This window comes from Petaurus breviceps, unplaced genomic scaffold, assembly GCF_028583685.1.
Source record: "Petaurus breviceps papuanus isolate PSGF00001 unplaced genomic scaffold, PetGlider_PUasm1.0 151, whole genome shotgun sequence".
NCBI lineage: Eukaryota > Metazoa > Chordata > Mammalia > Diprotodontia > Petauridae > Petaurus > Petaurus breviceps.
Window position 1 is genome coordinate 34,840,696 of NW_027185712.1, and position 19,549 is coordinate 34,860,244.

General features: G+C 37.3%; 2 protein-coding genes across 2 annotated transcripts in view; one reads left to right on the forward strand and one right to left on the reverse strand.

The window, feature by feature from the left end:
* ANKRD33B (ankyrin repeat domain 33B) overlaps positions 1–19,549 on the forward strand; it is a 123,916-nt gene that overhangs the window by 38,862 nt on the left and 65,505 nt on the right. The gene's annotated exons all lie outside the window — the stretch shown is intronic.
* Positions 19,070–19,436, reverse strand: LOC138154101 (translation machinery-associated protein 7). Its single transcript, XM_069078590.1, has one exon. It carries the CDS (start codon positions 19,423–19,425, stop codon positions 19,237–19,239), a length of 189 nt encoding a protein of 62 aa, XP_068934691.1. The 5' UTR covers positions 19,426–19,436; the 3' UTR covers positions 19,070–19,236.

Sequence of the window (19,549 nt, forward strand, 5' to 3'; positions counted from 1 at the left end):
TGTGTGTGTGTGTGTGTGTGTGTGTGTGTGTGTGTGTGTGTGTGTGTATCTGAGGCCAGAACCAATCCCGGGTCCTCCCGACTCTGGGGCTGGCACTCTTACTGCGCCACCTAGCCGCCCCCAAAATTATTCTTTTTTTTTTTCTTTTTTTGGAGGGCAGTTGTGGTTAAGTGACTTACCCAAGGTCCAACAGCTAGTTTTTCTGTGTTAAGTGCCTGAGGTTGGATTTGAACTCAGGTCCTCCTGACTTCAGGGCCGGTGCTCTATTCACTGCCCCACCTAGCTGCCCCATAAGACTCTTTGAAATGTCATATTTTAGATTCATTCTATTGGTCCATCCTTTTAATATCTTTTTGGATCCCAATTCATTCAATTTGTGAATGAATAAGATTGGGCCAAGGACAAAGCCATGAGGCAATTCATTCTGGGTTTACATAAATCAGTATTGAGTATAGTCTTTCAGTCACCCATGAAGCTACCTCACTGAACTGTCATTGAGAACACATTTCTCTTTCTTTGTCCCCGAAGAATGAAACTTGGTTAAATACCTTGCTGAAACACATAGGCTGTGTAACATTTTCTTGATCTCCATTCTAATAATCCTTTCTGAAAAGGAAATAAGATTTATTTGGAAAGCTTCTGTTAAGAGTACTGCTTCAAGCTTGCTGCTTGCCTTTGTAAGCATTCACTCTCTTCTTGAAGCAGCTAGGCCATGCGGTGGATGGAGTGCCAGGCCCAGAGTCAGGAAGAGCGAAGTCCAAATCTTGCCTCACATGCTTAGGAGCTGTGTAACCCTGGGCAAATTACTTATCCTCTGTTTGCTTCAATAGTCCTAGTCATAAAAGGGGGGGATAATAATGGCACCTACCATGAAGATCAAAGGAGGAAATATTTGTAAAGCACCTAGCATAGTGCCTGGTACGTAGTAAGTGCTATATAAATGTTAGCTATCATTATTTTTTATTATCTTCAAGAATCTGTTCTAGGATTTTGTCCCAGTTAATTACAGCAAATTTGGGGGCTTAAAGGATGTTTTCACAAAAGAGTGAAATAGACAAGAGATGTGGAAAGCAACAGGCCTTTATTATAATGTGTTTTAATTAACACAAGAGAAGATTCAAGGCCTAAATTCAGGTACTTTGGGGATGGGGGGTGCATCCTAGGGCAGATTATGATGAGGAATTTATCATGAGAATCTTACATGCCAGGGACTTTGTGCTGTAGCAGGAAGAGGGACAGGAATTAGCTATATTCCTTAGGTGAGGTCACTCTCAGACCTAGTACAATTAGGATTTGCCAAATTCCAGCTCTTTTCCTAGTTGTGTTGTGCTCGGAGTTGACTAGTGACTCAAATGGGGAAAGTAAGAATGGAATTGGGAAGATTCTAGAAAAGGCGGGAACATCTTGCAAAACTTGTGGGTCTTTAAGAAGACCAAAAACTTCATCATTCAAATTTTTTAACCTTTACAGTTTGAAAAACATTCACCCCAATAGAGTATGGAGCAAAACGGGCTTGGAGTAGTTATTTTTTTTTCTGTTAACATGTGCCTCAGACTATGCTGTCTTCGCTCACTTTCAGCCAACACATCCTTAAAAACCCTTTTCATTATACTTAGTAATTTTTGCAAGCCTCAGCTCCTTCTGAGCTTTAAACTTCCTGACATCAGGAGAGTTATAGTTGTATTTATTCTTCCTTGGCTCTGTGCCCTGTGTTCTATCTTTTATTTGATTTCTTTTATAATCACATCATGTATTCCTCATTGGGATTAATGAGAAAGACATTTGTGTTGTGAGAATTTTGTGTTCTTACGACTAATATGGAAATGTTTGCATGATTGCACATGTATAAACTATATCAAATTGCTTGCCATCTCAGGGAGGAGAGGGGAGGGAAGAAGGGAGAGAATTTGGAGCTCATAATTTTAAAATATGAATGTTAAAAATTGTTTTTACATGTAATTCAGAAAAAATATCATTCATAATAAAAGAATTTTGTGTTCTCACAAGATTTCTGTTGCAAGAATTTTGTTTGGACAATTTCTTGAATCTGTCTTCTCTTTTGGAATCTTAGACCATAAGATCATACCTATCATTTTTTGAAGCCTCCTTCCCTAAAGTCTAGGGTAATTATAATTGATAGTAACTGGAATTTATATAACATTTCATGATTTTCAAAGTGCTTTCATCACAACAATTCTTTGGAGCAATATTGTTAGGCTCGTTATACAGACGAGGAATCTGGGAGACAGAATTACAAAATCTCAGACTTGAAAGTGACCTCAGAGACCATATGAGATGTGTGTGTTCATACACACACACTATATATATATATATATATATATATATATATATATATATATATATATATATATGCCTATATATACATAGGCAGCCTTCCCTGTCCCCTTCATTTTTTGTTTTAGGCTACTTTTATTAGATTTTTAATGTACCAGGCAGATAAATATATTCTTATATATTCTTACTAGCTCTTGTTGACATTCTTGTCTTATAAACTATGGTCTACAAATACTGTTTTTAGATACCATTTTTTTTTTAAAGCAATTGGGGTTAAGTAACTTGCTCAAGGTTACACAGCCAGGTGTTTCTAGGTGGGTGCTGAGTGTCTGAGCCTGGGATTCGATCTCCAGGTCATCCTGACACTGGAGCCGGTGCTCTTACTCATTGTGCTACCTGGCCGCCCCTTAGATACCATTTTTATAACTTGTTATTTATGTCCCAAATCTTTCTCTTCTGAAGCCCTTGCCTTGGCAAAATGATTTAAAAAATGAAATAAAACGTTACCTTTATCCTTAATGGCTTCAGTTCCTTGCCCAAGATTTTTTAACCTTTAGCGGTGTTTTCTTTCTTATTTTCCATAAGGGTTCACAACCAAGATGATTTTTCTTACCATATTGTTCAATTTAATAGAAATATAAAAATAAACTGTCTGACAAGTTCATAATTTCTCCAGTCTATGTCCTTCTCTGCCCAGAGTCCCCTCAGTCTTGCCCCCTCCTAAATGCCTCCCAGCCCCCTCCCTCTCTTCCTGAAATGTCTTCTTAGCCCTTGCTATGTAACTGACACTATCCCAATTTAACAAAACAGAATCGTTTGGACTTTGCCTTGATGTTCCCTGCATTCTTTGTAGCTTTTGTCCTTTGGGAACAGTGCTGTTCCTTAAAGGGAGACTAAAACTTAGCATCTGGTCTCAGTCTCAGAAGACAAATTCTAGCTAGGAGTCAAGGAGAATATTTTAATGAAGTTGAAAAGTAGGTTAATGGGCTGTGGAGTGGTTTTCTTCTCCTGCCTTCCTTGCCAATCCCTAGCCCTGAACTAATGAATACTTATTTAAGTTAGCACCATGGAGAGGGATTCTGAGACTGCGAGGGACTGGAGACATTTTACCTATCCTTCTGCCTCACTACCAGGGCCTCCCCTTCACAACACACTTCAAGTTTACCCTAGGCTTACAGCCAGATGCAGAAATAACTAGCTATCCTTAGTCACCCTGTTCCAGGTTCTTACATGCCTTCCTACTGAGGTTTTTCTTATCAAAAGATTTTTAAAATTTATAAGGTCTCTCCAACTACTTCCTTTTCTCAGTTGAGCATTTTTTTTTAAAGAAACAAAACCTTTATTATAAATATGTATAGTCTAGCAAAACAAATTCTCACATTGGCCATATCTGAAAATGTATGTCTCTCCATTTGAAATTTATCACTTCTCGGCTGGTAATGAGGTTTTTTTTTTTTTTCCCCACTGCATTGATCAGAGTTCTAAAGTCTTTAAAATTTTTTTTTCTTTATAATATTGTCATTATATAAGTTCTCCTAGTTCTGCTAATTTTACTCTGCAGCAGTTTATGGAAACCTTCCCATTTTTTCTGAAACTATGCATTTTGTCTTGTATGGTCATTTGTTTAGCCATTTCCCAGTAGAAGTATTACCTTAGTTTCCAGTTTACTATTATCCAGATACTATTGAAAGAGTTGCTGTAAATATTTTTGTACATACAGGTGACCTCCTTTTCCTCTTTTATCTTTTGGGAGTATAGCCAGTAAAGTTGTAACTGGGTCAAAGGGTACGTACAATTGAGTGACTTTTTGGGTATAGTTCCAAATTGCTTTCCAAAATGGCAGGGCCAGTTGATAACTACATTAATAGTAGAGCAATGAATCTATTTTGTAAAACTTCTCCAACATTTGTCACTTGGATCTTTCATCATCATTGCCAGTTTCATGGTGCTTTAACTTGCATTTCTCTCATTTTTAGTAATTTAGAGCATTTCATATGGTTAATAGCTTGAATTTCTTTATTTGAAAACTGTCTGTTCATGTCCATAGACCTTTTGTTTGTTGAGGAATGGCTCTTACTTAGTCTTAACAAAATTGAATCTATTCCTGATTATATCTTGTAATTGAGACCATTATCTGAGAGACTGGCTGGGAAGATTTTTTCCTACTTTTCCTGGGTATAGTTGTCTTATTTTCCATCTGTATCAGGAAACTGAGGCAAGCAAGCTTAAGTGACTTGCCTAGGGTCACATAACTGGTAAGTGGGTGAGACCAGATTTGAACTAAGGAAGATGAGTTTTCCTGATGTCAGTCAGGTCCAACATTGTATCCATTGTGCCACCTAGCTGTCCCTTAGTTGCATTGGATTTGTGCAAAATCTTTTTAATCAAAACTGTTACTTGGTCATGAACTCTTCCCCTAAACCATGAATCTGAAGGTAATTTCTTCCTTGCTTATTTATTTATGATGTAGCTCATGTATCCTTTTGGAGATTTTCTTTGTATAGGATATGAGGTATTAGTTTTTTTTTTTAAAGCAATCGGGGTTAAGTAACTTGCTCAAGGTTACATGGCCAGTTATTTCTGGGTGTGGTGCTAAGTATCTGAGCCCGGATTCGATCCCAGGTCCTCCCGACACTGGAGCCAGTGCTCTTACTCGCTGTGCTACCTGGCTGCCCCATGAGGTTTTAGTTTTCTCACTACTTTTGTCAGACAGTAAGTCTTTGCCCCAGTAAACTGGGATTTTTGGATTTATCAGACACTATCTTACTCTTTGTTTGCTTCTGTTTGTTGTTTATTCTGTTGATAAACCTCAATTTTTAACCAGTACCAAATTGCTTTAATGATAGTTGCTTTGTAGTACAGTTTGAGATCTGATACTGATACATTCCCATTCCTCCTTTCCCGCCCTCTACTTTTTTCCTTTAATGTCCTTGAGATTCTTGGTCCTTTCCTCAAAATCATCTGTTTATTTATTTATTTTGAGGGCAATTGGGCAAATTCAACTTGCCCAAGGTTACATGGCTAGTTTTTTTGTGTGGGTGTTAAGTGTCTGAGGCCAGAACCGAACTCAGGTCCTCCTGACTCCAGGGTTGGCGCTTTACTCACTGCGCCACCTAGCTGCCCCTTCCTAGATATATTTTAGTAGATACATTGCCAAATATTTTATAGCTTCTGTAGTTATTTTGAATGGAATTTCTTTTTTTTTAATTCTTCATACAATTTTGTTAATAATAGATGGGGATCTTGATGATTTATCTGGATTAGTTTTATGTCTTAACAGCTTTGCTGAATTTATTAATTTATTTCAGTTTTTTTTATACTCTTTAGGGTTCTCTAAGAATATCATTTACAAAAAGCTGTAATTTTTCTTTTTGTTTATTCCTTTGATTTCTCTTTTTTGTCTTACTGCTACTTTGCACTATATTAAATTGAAGTGGCAACAATAGGCATTCTTGGTTTTTAACTCTGATCTTATTGGAAAGGCTTTTAAAAGTTTTGTTAGCATGTAATTTGGGTAGTTTCTAATAATTCCTTTTATTTCCTCATTGTGAAGGTTTATATATATGTGTGTATACACACACACACACACACATATATATATATATACATAAGCATAGGTTTGGATTTGTTTCTCCATGCTTCTTTATTTTTTAATATTATTTTCAATTTTTTAAAAGGATGCTTCCTTCCCTAATAACTTGGAGAATTGAGAGTTGTCATGGCTGTGAATGACATATAGCATTGAGCCTTCTTTTTTTTTTTTTTTTAAGCTTTTTGGAGAAGGAGTGCAGGGGAATTGGGGTTAAGTGACTTGCCCAGGGTCATACAACTAGTGAGTGTCAGAGGCTAGATTTGACCTCAGATCTTCCTGACTCCACACCCTGTGCTCTTATCCACTAAGCCATCTAGCTGCCTTCCTGTACATATTGTAGGCACTTAATAAATAATCATTGGTTGACTAATAATAGATATGTTCAAAATGCTTGAAGGGCTATATAGTACTTGGGTCTTTGTGCCCAGTAATCAAACCTAGAAGCAGTGCAGGGAATGGAGGGGACGGGGGACAGGGACATTGTGGAGAGCTGTTCAGTTGCACTGTTTTGGCTATTAGTGGCTCCCTCTCATTGGAGAATGTATATTCCTGTTCAGTTATGGTTTGATCTACTTGATTTCTTAGGTCTTGTCCAACTTTGACATTATATGATTCTGTGAGATAGGCTTCATGGTTTGTGAAAATTTGAAGAGGGAAAGAATACTTCCAGTTTATCAAAACCAGACTTGATTGTTTAACAAATGATCTACTGTGAATCACCCTTCCTATCCTAACCTGGACTAAAAACTTAGAGCAGGGTCTTTTAATACTGCCCTCTTGCATCTAGAGTAAGTTTTGAACAACCAAATACCTGCTAGGTGGCACAGTGTGCTAGGCCTGCAAGGAAGACCTGAGTTCAAATTTGGCCTCAGAAACTTAGCAGCCATGTGACCCTGGGCACGTTACTCAATCTCTGTTTCTTCAACTGTAACATGGGGATGATAACAGCACCTATTTTGCAGGGTTGTTGTAAGAGTCAAATGAGATGATATTATAAGTGCTTCGCACAGAGCTTATCACATACTAGGTACTATACACACATATACATATATAACACACATACGTATATATACACACATGTGTATATGTGTATGTATATTTTTATGAGCTTATTTCCTTCCCCTCCCCCCATTTCCTTTCTCTTCTCTTTGTTCTTTGTGACACTTGCTTCCATTCATCAGCCTGTTGACCCTAGTTTCAGTTTTCTCATTTTTTCTCAGAATTTTTCTTCCATCTGATTCTAGAAACTCTGATTCATACTATTAGTTGTCATCTCCCTCTTTTTAATTGTGTGGTCTAGCAAAAGAAAGCTAATGAACTATATTTTTTCCCTTACTCTGTGTTTGTGTGTGTGTGTGTGTGTGTATGCATAAAATGTATATATTTTTCTGTAGACCCAAGATCTCATCTGTCATCTCACCAAAGTATTTTCTATTAAAATCGTGCACCAATGTCTTTTCCTGGTGGGAAACCACCCTGGATTCTCAAAGACTGCCATGGGAATAGGTACTACCAAACAGCAAAGGCTTTTAGTGAAGTCATTGGGTGATAGAGCCAGCTTAGCTACCTTTGACCCTAGGTGATGATGGACTGTTTGGCCCATAGCAAATTAAGAAACCATCTCCTAAAGGGTGGAGTAGTTGCAATTTACTTTTGTGGGTGGACTCCCTGGGCTACTCATGTCCATATCTAGAACCATTTAGTGTTAGGTAGGCAGAAAATAAATTAAGGAGCAATGTAGTTTATACCTCATTCTCTGGCAATGACTTTCCTGCTGTTGTAGGAACAAAGCCTTCCATATCTTGACTCTGGGCATTTTCTCTGGCTGTCTCCCATGCCTGGAATGCTGTCTCTCATCATCATGTATGCCTTCTGACTGTTTTCCTTTCAATAGTCCTGTGAACCTAGGCATTACCAGTGCTGTTATACTTATTTTACAGATTAGAAAAGTGAGGCTTATAGAAGGTAACTAAGTTGCCCAAGTTTGTAAAATATGGCTGGGAAGTAGTTGAGTCAGGAAATTAATTTGGTCTTTTTGTTCTAAGTGTAGTATTCTTCCCACTATACTATACCACAGAAATCTTGTTGGGAAATTTTTTCCTGGTTAATTTATGGAGTCAGAGGAAAAAAAGTTGTATGCTCTTGTGAGATATTCACCTCAGGTTGGAACAGACAGCTGGTAGAAATATGCCTTTCTTGGGGTGGCTAGGTGGTGCAGTGAATAGAGCACCGGCCCTGGAGTCAGAAGAACCTGAGTTGAAATCCGACCTCAGACACTTGACACTTACTAGCTGTGTCACCTTGGGCAAGTCACTTAATCCCAACTGCCCTGCCTTCTCCCCTCCAAAACAAAGAAAATATGCCTTTCTGTTACAGGGTTATGTCGGTAAGGTGGACCATGATACTAGAATCTGGAAGTTTGGATACTTTTGAACAGTAATAGAAAATTACTGACAGTTTCTCTGCAAGTTCATACTCTAAACTATCTCAAGGTGATGCCTCAGGTCTGCTGTCCTATCCAATGTATTCCCATCACAGCTATTATTATAAAATTCTGAAGAGAGGCTTAAGTCCTAGTCACTCCTTCAGAGTATGAATGAAATACTACTATTTTCTGTAAAAGAAGGTGGTCTCCCTTTTATGATCTTCCAAGTTTCACCCTTGTTCAATGGTCCAACTTTCATGATTTCCTATAATCTTTTCTTTCCTTTAATTATCTTTCTTTTTCTTTCATGATACTTCAGAGAAGTTGATATTCCCAACTGAAATTTAACCATTTTTAGCCAGCTGATCACTTTAATTTGTAATTGAACTTATGCTCTGGAAGGAAATATATCCTTTTATCACTGAAAACAAGTATTTTATTGTGTCTGTGGGGTTAACAGAGAGACTATTTGACTGATCCTTCACCCCTCCCCCCCCCCCCCAGTACAATACCCAGTTTGAGTACTTGCAGTCATAGAGTTTCAGAGCTATTAGGGCTTTTAGAGATCATTGAAGCCAACCCCTTCATTTCATGGCTAAGTGAAAAATAACTAAGACTTTCTATGTATTATCTTATAGTTATTAGTGCCAAAGTCATGATTGAAATCCAGATCTTTCAGTTCCCAGTATCTCTTCCAGATAGATGGGGCATGTAGGTGATACAGTGGATTGAATGAATACCAGGCAATCTGGCCTCAAACACTAACTTACTAGCTATGTTACCCTGGGCAAGTCACTTAACCTTGTTTGCTTCAGTTCCTCATCTATAAAATGAGCTGGAGAAGGAAATGGCAAACCACTACAATATCTTTGCCAAGAATGCTCTGAATGGGATCAAGAAGAGATAGGTAAGACCAAAACAACTGAATGATAGAAATCTTTTCTAACATGTTGTTTGCTGAAATAATTTTACTTTCATTTAATACGGTACCTGTTGGTTGGATTAATGAAATACATTCTCAGTAGCTTTTCTGAGGAAGCACTGGAATCGGAATCAGGATTTGAATTTGAATCCTGGCTCTCCTTCATATTGCCTGTGTGACTTTGGGTAAATCACTTAACTTCAGTTTCCTTATTTGCAAAATGAGGGTTTTAGACTAAATGTTAAATGAGGCTTTTCAAGATTGAATTAATAGATTACTTGGAGCTATCATTCACTACCCAAAGGGCTGAGAGCAGTTGCAAGGGAGGATAGAGTATGGGTAAATTGTGCCTTAGGGAGTTCTGTTTGCTTTCCATTTTTTGTGCTTCACTTTGACTTTCTTGGGTTGTCTACTAAATAACATTAAAACCATTAATTATGGTTGGGTTTTTTTGTTATTTTGGGGTTTGTTTGTTTGTTTTTGGTTTGTGTGGAGCAAATCCAACCAATGGTGGCTGTATAGCATCCGTTATATAGTATTTATTTTGATAGGTGAAATGCTGAAACAGAACAGCAGTTATATTAACCAACAAACATTTTAAAAGGACTTAAAGAACATCAGGAAATTTCTATAGATAAGAACTCTATTATTAAAACATGTTATTCAGCAAACACTTACCTACTTTGTGCAAGGCACTCTGTGCTCATACTTGAGATACAGAGATGAAAAAGGGAAAAGTCCCTGTCTTCAGGGAAACTATATTGGGAAGGAAACCTGCATGTGCAAGATTATAATAAAGAGTGCACTATGATAGGGACCAAGGAGAATCTAGACAAAAATGTTCCAGAAAAATTTGAGGAGGGAGAAATAATTTTCAGCTGGGTATGTCAGCCTCTTGGAGGAACTGAGAGGGAAGAAAAAAGGAAGCCAAGGTAAGATCCTGGTGGGGGAGAGGGTGAGGAAATTTTCATTCATTCACTCATTCATTTAGGGAATGAGAGGAAAATGATGAATCAACAGATGAGTTGAAGGAATCTTGAAAGAGATAGAAAAGGGGTAGCCAGGTAGCACAGCAAGTTAAGAGCACCGGCCCCAGAGTCGGGATGACCTGGGATCAAATCTGGGCTCAGACACTTAGCACCCACCCAGAAACATCTGGCCATGTAACCTTGAGCAAGTTACTTAACCCCAATTGCTTAGGGGCAGCCGGCTGACGTAGTGAGTAAAAGTGCTGGCCCCAGAGTTGGGATGACCTGGGGATCGAATCCGGGCTCTGTTACTTAGCACCCACCCAGAAACACCTGGCCGTGTAACCTTGAGCAAGTTACTTAACCCCGATTGCTTAAAAAAAAAAGAGAGAGATAGAAAAGATAGAAGCCAGTATAGTAGAATGAAACAAGAATTAGTTGGGAAAGCATAGTGTAGATTAATTTTTCTAGAGGATCATCAGTAAAATGGGTGGCATAGTCAGGGGATGGGATATTTTTAAACCACTACGAACTCCGTTACTTTTGTAGGCAGTGAGGAAGAAGAGCCAGTAGTAAGCGAAAGATGGAAGATGAAGGGAAATGATACGTGATGTTTCCTTGTTGATTGATTGTTGATGGTATAGTCCTAAAAGAGACAGGAGGGATTGGAATAAAGAACAAAAACAGAAGATTTGGCCATGGCAGGGAAGGCTACTTCATCCTGAGATTAGACTGGAAAAAAGGAAGGGGCAAGGGCACATAAAAGTTTTGAGGTATAAAAAATGGGAAATTAGGAGCTCATGATAGAAAGTTTTAAGTAAAATGGCTGAGGACATTTGTGTTAGGAGGGAGATATGCAGTGGTTTGGAGAAAGAAGAACGGTTTGGAACTGTCACTGTGTGCATTGTGATAAAGAATCAAATCAGAACTCAAAAAGTTTTCTCTGCAGCCTTGACCAGTTGAAGTTACAGAGTAGTTTTTCAGCCTTTGGAGGCCAAGATCAAATAGAGAAGTTGATGAAGTAATCATGGTTTTGTGACTTCCTAAGTGTTGAATGCACCTAAACCTGTTAAGGAAGAATTGTCTGGCTAAGGAAGAATTATCTTAGATGTTCACCTACATGTAAGAGTTTTCAAGGTGGTCGTTAAAAAATGAAAATAGCTAGCATTTATATATAGCTTTAAGGTTTGCAAAGCATTTAAAAATGCTTTTTAAATGCCTTTTTCTCAGTATCTTCACAACACCTCAGTGAGATAGGTGCTATTTTTCAGATGAAGAAAGTGACTTGCCCAGGGTCATATAGCTGATAGTGTTTGAGGGTGAATTTGAACTCAGGTCTTTTTGACTTCAAGTCCAGCGCTCTATCCATTGCACAACCTACTGCTTTCAGGTATATAATTTTAGTATAGGGCTGAAAAAAATGTGACCTTGAAGAAGGCTTGCACTGTACTGGACCCAGTTTCAGAGAAACCCAAAGTTTTTCAAAAGTCATTGTGTGGGTTGAAATGAAGACAGAGGTAGGAAGGAAGTTAAGTTTCACATCCTCCCTCAAAGCAACTTCCTTCCCTTGAAGTGTTTCTATCCTGACCTAAATGGAGCTTGAAAAGGCCCAGGACTTCTGAATCTTTACTATCAAGCTTCTCTAGAATCTGGTATATTGGATGGAAGTTCATGGGGAACCCTTGAAACTGGTCTTACTTCTTGGGCATCCATAAATTGGGATTTATGTTCTTACCAAAGAGTAGGAAAGAACTCCAGGAGTGATTGGAACTCCAGGAGTGATTGGGGCTGACCTTGGCCACCCCCCCCCCCCCCCCCAACTCCCCGTTGGCCTGGTAGCCATAATGACATTCATGTTGGGCTTTTAAGGGAGATATCCCATTGTTTCCTCAGTGAACTCATACTAGAGTCAAACCAGTGTGACATTATGATGTCAATTATGATGTAATTATAATGCTCTTTCACAGATATTCATTGTGTAGGTTGACTGATTCCCATCTTCTATGAGAAACCTTTTCTTATCCCTCATAAGGCTTAAGTCATTTTACTCATGTCTGATTCTTTATGACTCCGTTTGAAGTTTTCTTGGCAAAGATGCTAGAGCTATTTGCCATTTTCTTTTTCAGTTTATTTTACAGATGAGAAAACTGAGGCAAACAGGGTTAAGTGACTTGCCCCGGGGTCACTCAGCTAGTGTCTAAAACCAGATCTGAGCTCACGTCTTTCTTACTCCCAGGTCTAGGGTCCTATTCACTGTCCCACCTAATTGCCCCTTGATTCTAGCCCCTATGCCTCTATTATTTCCAATTTATTATGTGTGTATTGTTCATAAAATGTTGTTTTCATGTTTCTTCCCCAAGCTGCAAAGCATTTTATGTTTATATTTTTCTGTCAAGGAGTTCTCCACAAGTTTTCCACAAAAGGGAAAAAATAACAAACTATTATTCAAGATTCAGAAATGTGTATAAAGTATCATGGGTATTATATGTCTGTTCTACCTCCTGTCTTTCATTCTACCAGCTTTTTTTTGTGTATGCTATAGTATGGATTGGTAGTTAATATTCAACTTATGCTTTTCAGACATCTGCTGGGCTAATTGCTAGATTGTCCAGCATTTCTTTGATACATCCTGAGGAAAGGAGTAATTCTCATGTGAAGAGAAAAGAAAGGGTGGGTGTTGGCTACAGCCAAAAGATGCTCGTTTGTCCCTGAATCAACATTCAGATTTAATACATTATGAAAATACATTGTGGATAGAGTTCCCCTAACCTCAGGTCTAATGCTTTCCTGATGTTGGTTCAAGTTCACTTGAATGCAATATAAAATTCATGAAACCAAAATTGGTTTTTTAGTGAATGATAATTTTTCTTTACATTCCAAAGGATTTAGGTGGATACAGTGGTCCTTATTTTCAGCCTTTCATTGCTGTCCATGTTCATCTCTTTGTTGTTTGGTGAGCAAATTGGGAGCTTCATTTTTTTCCCCACAGGTTTGAGCCACTTTCTGCTGATAGTAGAAAATCCACAAAATGGTGGATTCTTTGCAACAAATTTACCTTTACTTTTAGAAACATTTCTCAAATGCTTCCTTGACCTTTTAGCACAATGGCTGTTACTGCTTAACTCAGAGCTTCTTAGAATTCTTTGCTTGCTGAATTTCAAAGCAGCAGTAGAATTGTGGTATCCTTTGAGTTTTTACTTCTGGGAGAAGATTGTTTAACCTTTTAAATTTACAAATATCCTCTACTAATAGATTTTCTTTTTTTTTTTTTTCTGTGAATAGTAGAGAAGAAATAGTTTTGTAGTTGTAAAGTTGATGTATCAACTATTAGAATGGTTATCATCAGGAATTAGGTAGTTCAGCCATGGTGTGTGAGTGAAAGATAGCTTAAAGACCGCTTGAATGCTCTGCTCAATGTTTAAAGACTTAACTGAGGGTCCTTGTCTCACACATGGAGTGCAGGAGCTGTTGGAGAAAAGACTCATGTTAATGGCTACATTGAAGTATCAAAATGTTATCCTTATGTTCAAGCAGACAGATTAACATGACCATAATAGAAAGTGCACTTTCTAATTTTTTGTTTTAGGACCAAGCCCTGACTTCCATCTCTACTGCTTAACACTTATATATAACATTTTACTTTGTGAAAACCACTCTGTCTCATTAGAGCTCTGCACTTTCAATAGGGATTGGACTACATCTTTGCTTTTCAAATTTTCTGGTCCCAGGACCTCTTTGCTCCCTTAAAATTAAAGAAGTATTTTTTAAATGTAGATTATGCCTATCAATATTTGCCATATTACAAATTAAAACATGTTAGCATTACTATGAAAATAATTTTTGACCTTAAAGAATTCCTGAAAGCATTTTGGGGACTTAAATACCCCTGAGAACTACTGGGCTAGAGGTACCTTCTAGCTGTATCAATCTATGGCTGATTATTTTTATTGTATTTTTTTATCTTAATTTATTTTTAATTTTCAGCATTCACTTACATAAGTTTTAAGTTTTCTCCCCCTCCCTCCACATTTCCCTCCCTAAGATAGCATGCAATCTGAAGCAGGCTCTACATAAACATTCCCATTAAACATATTTTCACATTAGTCATGTTGTATAGAAGAATTAGAACAAATGGGAGGAATCATGAGAAAGGAAAAAAAACAAACAAAAAAGAAAATAGTCTGCTTTTCTCTGTATTCAGACTCCATAGTTCTTTCTCTGGACATGGATGACATTTTTCATCATGAGTCTTTTGGAATTGTTTTAATTCCTTGCATTGCTGAGAAGTGCTAAGTTCATCAAAATCACTTGTCACACAGTATGACTGTTACTGTGTACAGTGTTCTGATTCTGCTGACTTCACTCATCAGTTCACAGAGGTCTGCTTGTTTATCATTTCTTATAGTACAATAGTATTCCATTATACTCATATACCACAACTTGTTCACCCATTCCCCAATTGATGGGCATCCCCTCCATTTCCAGTTCTTGGTCACCACAAAAAGAGCTAATATACATGCAGGTCCTTTTCCCATTTTTGTGATTTCTTTGGAATACAGCCCTAGAAGTGGTATTGCTGGGTCAAAGGGTATGCATATTTTTATAGACCTTTGGGCATAGTTCCAAATTGCTCTTCAGAATGGTTAGATCAGTTCACAACTCCACCAACAATGAATTAGTGTTCCAATTTTGCCATATCTTCTCCTGTATTTATAATTTTCCTCTTTTGTCACGTTAGCCAATCCCATAGGTGTGATGTGGTACCTTAGAGATGTTTTGATTTGCATTTCTCTAATAAGTAGTAATTTGGAGCATTTTTTTATATGTCTATAGATAGCTTTAATTTCTTCCTCTGAAAACTGCTTGTTCATATCCTTTCACCATTTATCAATTGGGGAATAACTTGTATTCTTATAAACTTGATTGAGTTCTCTATATATTTTAGAAATGAGACTTTTATCAGAGGCACTAGTTGTAAATATTCTTCGGCAATTTTCTTCTTCCCTCCTAATCTTGGTTGCATTGGCTTTGTTTGTGCAAAACCTTTTCAATTTAATGTAATAAAAATTATCCATTTTGTATTTCATAATGTTCTCTCTCTCTTGTTTGGTCATAAATTCCTCCACTCTCCATAGATCTGACAGATAAACTATTCCTAACTCCTAATTTACTTATAATATCAGCCTTTATATCTAAATTGTGTACCCGTTTGGGCCTTATTTTGGTATATGGCATCAACTGTTGGTCTATGCCCAGTTTCTGCCATGCTATTTTCCAGTTTTCCCAGCAGTTTTTTTCAAATAATGAGTTCTTATCCCAGAAGCTGAGGTCTTTGGGTTACTATAGTTATTGACTACTGTGTCTTATGTACCTAACCTATTCCATTGATCTATCCCTCTATTTCTTAGCCAATACCAAGTAGTTTTGATGATTGCTGCTTTATAATACAATTTAAGATCTGGTGTGACTGTGGCCTATTAATTATCTATGAGCTACCTTATAGCCGTTTTCTCTCTAGAATTTACAGAAGGTAAAAAGAAGCCTTACATTTAGGATATAGTATAGAACCTGAGTGAACATAAACATAAATTTAATTTGGATGGGAGATCTTTTATCATGCATCAATTTTCTATATGAAAAAACTTTCTGTTCAGGTTAATGTAAAATGAAACAATTCTGTATACCTTCAGTAAATACCCTGACGTTGCCAACCAGAAATGATGCTGAAAAATTATTGTTTCATTTCACTACCTGTAATTTGGTCTCTTAGTAAAGATTATTTGATGAACTAATAATATATCATTGTTTTTAGGAATGTGAATGTTTTTCTACATATGTCAAATAGCTAATTAATTAGTCCCAGTCAAAGGTAATGTTTTAAATCAAAAGAAAATCGATTGACGTACAACCACAGCTTTTGTCAATTTATGCAAATTATTTTAGTAATGTAAACTTTTGACATTTGAACTTAATTAAATGAAATAATGGAAATATTTCAGTAGCATTTTAGTTGACATTAATTTTTTTACTCCCTCTGTCTTAATTTTTTGATTATTTTTCATAATTATCACAGATTCTTTCCCTTTAAGGAGAGGTATATGAAAATCACTACTGTTGGGATACCTGTTCTGATTCATTAGTGCCAGGTCACCCACATTCTATTCATTGTTATTATTCCAACCAAGCACTTTGGAATAATTAATTCAAGAAAGAGGGAATACAAGGACACATTTGGTTTCTTAGAATTATGGAAGGAAATAGTACTGATCAGTCCAAATTAATTTAGACCAAATGACAGATGAAAAGTCTTCAATGCCTTAAGTGTCACCATTTTCTGAGCTAAACTTGAAATTTGTTTGTCGGGCAGCCTCAGTGATTTGATCACCCTCAACTTTCTGAGTTATACCCCCTTATTTTTACACTTTGATTTTGAGTAATAGATATAGTGACTTCATTGCCTTTCTTTAAAAAAAACATTTCTTCTAAATTCTCTTTTTTTGGAGGGGGCAAGGCAGGGAAATTGGGGTTAAGTGACTTTCCCAAGGTCACACAACTAGTAAGTGTTAAGTGTCTGAGGCCTGATCCAAACTCAGGCCCTCCTGACTCCAGGGCCAGTCTCTATTCACTGCTCCACCTAGGGGCCCCATCTTTTTTTTTTTAAATAGAAACATATTCTTGTGTAGGGTTGTCACTGTTTTCTCATGATTCAGACTATTTCTCCTAGTCTTAGCCTTTCCTCCATTACTCATGTTCTGTTACTATAAAAAAGTAGGGAGAGAAAGGCATTGCCAACAAACTACACTTATTTCCCAGTGACTTTTAAATTATGTCGATGCATCATTAACATATCATGATGTTAAATTATGTTAACAGTTATCACTGTATTGTTGGGCATGGCTCCCTTAGCAAGACCCTGACGTTCCTGTTGTTTATTAGTACTCTTGAGGTAGGTGAGGGTACATAAGGGAGCTCTAGAAGTGAAACAAATCATTGTTGGGACAACTGTGGGAGGGAAGAGATGGAGTAAGAGGAAACTATTGTAAATTGAACCAAGTAGGGATTAGGATGAACACAACACTTAAAGCCACATCTGGTATGCTCAGATTATTTCCTGATTACTCCTCTGGAGGTGGGCAGGTAGGTATGAGGTAGGCCCAGTGGCCAATTCATATATGGCTGATGAGAGAAGTTACATAGTTTAGTTGAGTTGGAAACGACATGTGTATTTATATCTGGACACTGATACTTAACTTCTAAGCTTCATGACCATAGGCAAATTACTTGATTTTTCTGTGCCTCTGTTTTCCCATCTTTAAATGGGGGTAATGGTACTTGTACCACCTAATTTACCAAGTTGTGAGGGAAGCACTTAAAAAAAATGATTTATTACTATAGCTGCTTGTTACATTCCTCTGTACCTGCCTTCATGGAATTTATACTGTATATTTTCTAAATTTGGTCAATGTGGTTAGGGTGTTTTCATACTTAAAAAGATTTTTTTTCCAGATGCATACGCACATATGAATAGAATATTTCTTAGGCAGGCATTTTTGATGCATATATGATCAAGTTCATTTTAGTAGTTTATGTAAAGACTTTTTAATTTTATGTAGCCAAAATTATCCATTTATGATCTGTGAACCTCTCTGTATCTTGTTTGGTCACGAACTCTTCCCCTGTCCATAGATCTGAAAGGTACTTTCTTCCACTGATTTCACCCTTTTTAGTCTGAAGCACGTATCCATTTTGAACTCATCTTGGTATATGGTGAGATGTTGGGTCCATGCCCAGTTTTCACCAGACTACTTTCTAGTTTTCCCATCAATCAGCTTTTGTCAGATAGTCAATTCTTGCCCCAGTATTTGGGATCTCTAGATTAATCAAACATTCTAGGTTATTGTGTTCATTTGCTTCAGTATATTGTGTATCTAATCTGTTCCATTGACCAACCACTGTATTTCCTTTTTTTGGAGGGAAATTGGGGTTGAGTTGCCCAAGGTCACACGGCTAGGTGTGTGTGTGTGTGTGTGTGTGTGTGTGTGTGTGTGTGTGTGTGTCTGAGGCTGAATCTGAACCCAGGTCCTCCTGACTCCAGGGCCGGTGCTCTATTCACTACGCCACCAGCCACTCCCCACCTACTGTATTTCTTATCCAATCCCAAATTGTTTTGATCATTACAGTTATAGTATTGATTGATAGGCCCCTTTAATTCCCATTTAAAAAAAATTGATGCCCTTTGCTTTCTTGACCTTTTGTTCCTCAAATAAAATTTGTTATTTTTTTCTAGCTCTATAAAGTAATTCTATGGAAGTTTCTTTGGTATGGTACTGAATAAATTAACCTAAGTGGTATTGTCATTTTTATTGTACTAGCTCTGCTTACCCATGAGAAATTAATATTTCTCCAATTATTTAGAGCAGTCTTTGTGTGAAGTGTTTTGTAATTGTGTTCATATAATTCCTGTGTTGTGACTTGGCAGGTAGACTCCCAAGTATTTTATATTGCCTGTAGCTATTTTAAATGAAATTTTTTTTCTACGTTTTACTGGGTTTCTGTATGGCTGATTTGTGTGGATTTACTTTATATCTTGCAACTTTGCTGAAATCATTAATTGTTTCAACTTGTATTTTTTTAGTTGACTTTTTAGGGTTCTCTAAGTAAACCATCATATCATCTGCAAAAAGTGTCAGTTTTATTTATTTATTGCCTATACATATTCCTTTTCTCATTGCTATAGTTGGCATTTCTAGTACAATATTGAATAATGATGTGATAATGGACATCTTTACTTCACCCTTGATCTTGGAAAACTTCTAGTTTATCCTTATGATAGATTATACTTGCTCTTGGTTTTAGATAGACTATCATTTTTTTATGATTTTTTAAAAAAAGTTTATTACAATGTACAATAGACTCATTAAGATGACACTTAATCTTGGCTTCGGGCGGCAACAGATGTTGAAGTAGGAAATGCAGATGTCACAAAGCAAGAGAGAAACCAACAGGAATCACCATTTTATCTACACAGGATCGTCTACTTTTTGCCAGATTTCTTAATCCCACCACTGGCCAGTGGTCCCTTCCCAGCAGCTTTTGCTTTTAACTCTTCCAGTTTTTTCTGTTCTTTTTGTTTTTGTTTGAAAGCTATGTCTTCCTCATCCATTTCCTTAGTTTGCTTCTTGGGCTGCTTTAGAGGCTTCTTACCACCCTCGCGACCGGACATGGTGCGTGCACCTGAGCCCCTTCGGTGCCGGAAGCCGATAGACTGTCATTTTAAAGAATGCGCCATTTATTCCTCGGGTGTGTGTGTGTGTGTGTGTGTGTGTGTGTGTGTGTGTGTGTGTGTG

Bases quoted from the DNA above. Each gene is read 5' to 3' on its own strand.
- LOC138154101 (XM_069078590.1), bottom strand. From the start codon at position 19,425: ATGTCCGGTCGCGAGGGTGGTAAGAAGCCTCTAAAGCAGCCCAAGAAG.